This window comes from Helianthus annuus, chromosome 16 (genome assembly GCF_002127325.2).
Source record: "Helianthus annuus cultivar XRQ/B chromosome 16, HanXRQr2.0-SUNRISE, whole genome shotgun sequence".
Taxonomy (NCBI): domain Eukaryota; kingdom Viridiplantae; phylum Streptophyta; class Magnoliopsida; order Asterales; family Asteraceae; genus Helianthus; species Helianthus annuus.
The window spans coordinates 161625066-161628534 of NC_035448.2; the positions used below are offsets into that span (position 1 = coordinate 161625066).

At 36.7% G+C, this 3469-nt stretch overlaps 1 protein-coding gene across 1 annotated transcript; it reads left to right on the plus strand.

Moving 5' to 3' along the window:
- The first annotated feature begins 1011 nt into the window (after positions 1–1011).
- Positions 1012–3187, plus strand: LOC110919802 (serine/arginine-rich splicing factor SR34B). Its single transcript, XM_022164055.2, has 8 exons — positions 1012–1109; positions 1216–1309; positions 1873–1938; positions 2020–2094; positions 2187–2301; positions 2397–2443; positions 2538–2726; positions 2955–3187. The coding sequence occupies exons 2-8, from the start codon at positions 1226–1228 to the stop codon at positions 3120–3122; spliced, it is 744 nt and encodes a 247-aa protein (XP_022019747.1). The 5' UTR covers positions 1012–1109; positions 1216–1225; the 3' UTR covers positions 3123–3187.
- The last annotated feature ends 282 nt before the right edge of the window (positions 3188–3469 follow it).

Sequence of the window (3469 nt, forward strand, 5' to 3'; positions counted from 1 at the left end):
ATCTTAGATTTATAACATTTTCATTTACTTTTTAAGTTTTTAGGATTGAAAAAATGAGTGATTCATTTTGTTCTGCGTGTTCTCGCAATATTTAGTGTTCTACATAGAACTTTCCCCTATATATATATATCTATACTACTTTATAATACATATTAGAAGGACTTCTTAAAGTCCATAAAAAATTCCTTAAAACACCCTTAAAGCATGCTGTACAACCCTCTAAAGCACAATATAATTTACAATTCCAATTATGCCCTTCACTAAAAAAAACTCACGGGATACAACATCAGATGCATAATGTACAACACTTAAAGCTTAATGAAACACAAAAAGTTTACCCTTCAACTGGTTCATTTTCAGCCATCCGTTTCCCTCACTTTTTCACACGGATCGTGATCTAAGGGTTGATATTCACTTCACTATCAACCTTTCTATTCCCTCTCAAACACCCATTATCTTCTTTTCTTTTCATTTGCAGATGGAAGAACCGAGAAGAGAGAGAGAGAGAGAGAAAGAAAGAAAGAGATGGGAAGGAGAGTCGAGAGAGAAGGTAGAGGTGGAAAATGGAACTAGGGTTCCGGCGACGAAAAGATACAACGAGGTTGAACGGTGGCGTATATGACATGTGACCACCGGAGCAGATACAGTTGGTGATGGTAACGACTATATTAACAATTCTTGTCGATTTTAGGGTTATGAGGAGAAGTTGGGGTGAGTTTTCGATGACAAAAAGTTGTGAAGATATCTGGCCAGAAGATTAGGGTTCCGGAGATCCCTTTCACTACATCACTGCCATCTTCTCCAACAAAGGTAATAATCGATGCTTTCACTCTTGCTTTATGATTCAATAACTCAAATTGACGTCTATTGTTCAAATAATGGTAACTTGGACCGATATATCATCAATGTCAACTGCATTGGGTATAATATATTTTTTTAGATGAGGTGTGATTTCTGGTATCTGTGTTAACTTTTTTGGTCATTTCATTTTTACAACATAGTCAACCAGGGACTCGGGCTGTTGGTGAGGTTGAGAAGCCGATTACCGGTAAGCTTTTTCTTTAAAACCTATGGATCATACCAAATCTTCTTCCTTCCTGACTGCAGAGATAGGTACACGCAGCTTCTTCACCTTTTTCGTGGATCAAATTTAACATTGCAATTATATATCTGTTGGGTTGGGTTTTGTGATTTGTAAATTGTTTTGGTTGGTAGGAGGAAAACAATGAGTCGGTCTAGCAGAACGCTGTATGTTGGTAACCTTCCTGGGGATATTCGAGAGCGAGAAGTGGAAGATTTGTTCTACAAGGTAATTTGTTTACATTATTTGGATTTGCAATGCACACAAACATGTTTCAAATGCCCCAACCCAACCCAACTTCTGGTTTCACTTATTGGTTAGAAGAATTTGAATTATCACATGCCACTACAGTGGGAGGGGGGTTATTTCATTTAAACTAAACCCTCCCTGCTTGCCATATGATTTGACTCAAGAGCTCACCTGCCTGTCTCCTAGGCACAAGGCATAAAAATATAATCCATTTCACAAGGCACAAGTACAACACAGAATCTAATAGAATCAGCAAACACCCCCTTGCCTTACTATTATAAAATTAATACCAAATGTTCACAAAAATAATAAGTAAGATTTGTTCTTCATCAGCCAAATGGTACAGTTCAAATTTTCAAAAGAGATACTGGCTGCATGCTTGCATGTCATGTTCAAGAAAGAAATGAACTTATTATACACTCTGCGTCCATGAGAATAGTAACTTACCTAGACAAATCAAAAGGTTTAGTTTATGAAAACGTGTTAATTAATTATTTTTTCTGTCGGGAGCAATAAGCTGGGTATATCTTTTCTGTTTTCAGTATGGTCCAATAGCTCATATTGAATTGAAAGTTCCACCAAGACCTCCAGGTTATGCTTTTGTTGAGGTGACCTTCATTTTGCTAATATTTCTGCTTTCTTTAATAATCGTTTTCTGCCCTCATATAATTTAATAATGTTTTCTGTAGTTTGAGGAGGCTCGTGATGCCGATGATGCTATTCGTGGTCGCGATGGCTACGATTTTGATGGGCACAAATTACGGGTTGTTCAGACTTACAAAACACACATGAGACTTATCAGTAGCAGCCAAAGTCTATCCATTTAATGTCATATTGTTTAATTTTGTCTTATCAGGTGGAACTTGCCCATGGTGGTCGAGGCAGCTCATCTTATAAAGATCGTTATAGCAGTCATAGTAGCGGTCGTGGTGGTCGGGGTGGTGGAGTTTCTCGACGGTCTGATTACAGAGGTTTGATTTCAGCTTGTTTGTGCAATTTACACCATATTAATAACCGTAAAGAATTAAGTTTTTAAATACATAATTGTTTTATATGATTGACACAGTTTTGGTGACTGGTTTACCCTCTTCTGCTTCATGGCAAGACCTCAAGGTCAGTACGATTTTGATGCTTGTAAACTGGTCTTTGAAATAGGCTTTATGGGTTTTTTTAACATGTATTTTCATCACATCTCTTGTTTATCCAGGATCATATGCGTCGCGCTGGAGACGTTTGTTTCTCCCAGGTTTTTCGGGAGGGTAGTGGTAAGATTCAGTACGGCGGGCTGAGTGTAGATTATTGTGATTGCAATCCAGAATTTACGATTGATGAGCCAGCTGCGGTTGTTACTGTTAAACCGACAACCAAACAAATTGTGGAGATTATCGTAAATGAGGTAAATTTGGAAAGAAACATTTTGTAATCTTGTAGGATGTCACGGGTGAATATTGGTTTGTTATGACCCAAAACGAACCCAAAGCCTAATAATTGGTTGTTTGTAAATGGACAGTCGAACACCTATTAGTTTTGGTTTAAGGTATAGAATTCTTTAAAAAAAATAAAGTTTGATGTTTTGAATAATGAAAAAAAAAACATTAGTTAATAGTTATTTTGGAAGTTTCAGATATGGGACGTGACACGGAATCAAGTATATATGGAGCTCAAAGAGCACGAGAGAAGAGTCTGGTCAGTTGACTTTTCATGGTCGAACCCGACACTGGTGGCTAGCGGGAGCGATGACGGTTCTGTTAAGCTCTGGAATATCAATCAGGCAATTTTATTCGAAAACTAAACGTAACTGCGATTATTTAACTAACAGTGATTTATAATCGAAAACTTTGATATATAATTTGTTTTTCTTACAATTGTTGCCACTGCATGGAAATTTTTTTTGTCATTATACCAATAGTAGTGACATCAATTACAATCGCATAAAATTTTTTGCTGCATTTGGGACTACAAAAGCTTCCTAATTGCCAAAGATGATTTATCTCCTAGATTATGTTGGGTATAAAATTGTTCCTGGGCATTTTTATAAAAGCGAATTTATTTAGTTTTACCTATTTCATTTGCTATAGATGAAATATAACGCAGATCGAATCAGTCATAAAGTAAGTGGGTCAAAACTGATATTGGTTG

Excerpts from the sequence above, each read along its gene's own strand:
- LOC110919802 (XM_022164055.2), top strand. The coding sequence starts at position 1,226 with ATGAGTCGGTCTAGCAGAACGCTGTATGTTGGTAACCTTCCTGGGGAT. Across the intron at positions 1,939-2,019 it reads CAGGTTATGCTTTTGTTGAG|TTTGAGGAGGCTCGTGATGC; the intron begins GTGACCTTCATT and ends TGTTTTCTGTAG. Across the intron at positions 2,444-2,537 it reads CTTCATGGCAAGACCTCAAG|GATCATATGCGTCGCGCTGG; the intron begins GTCAGTACGATT and ends TTGTTTATCCAG.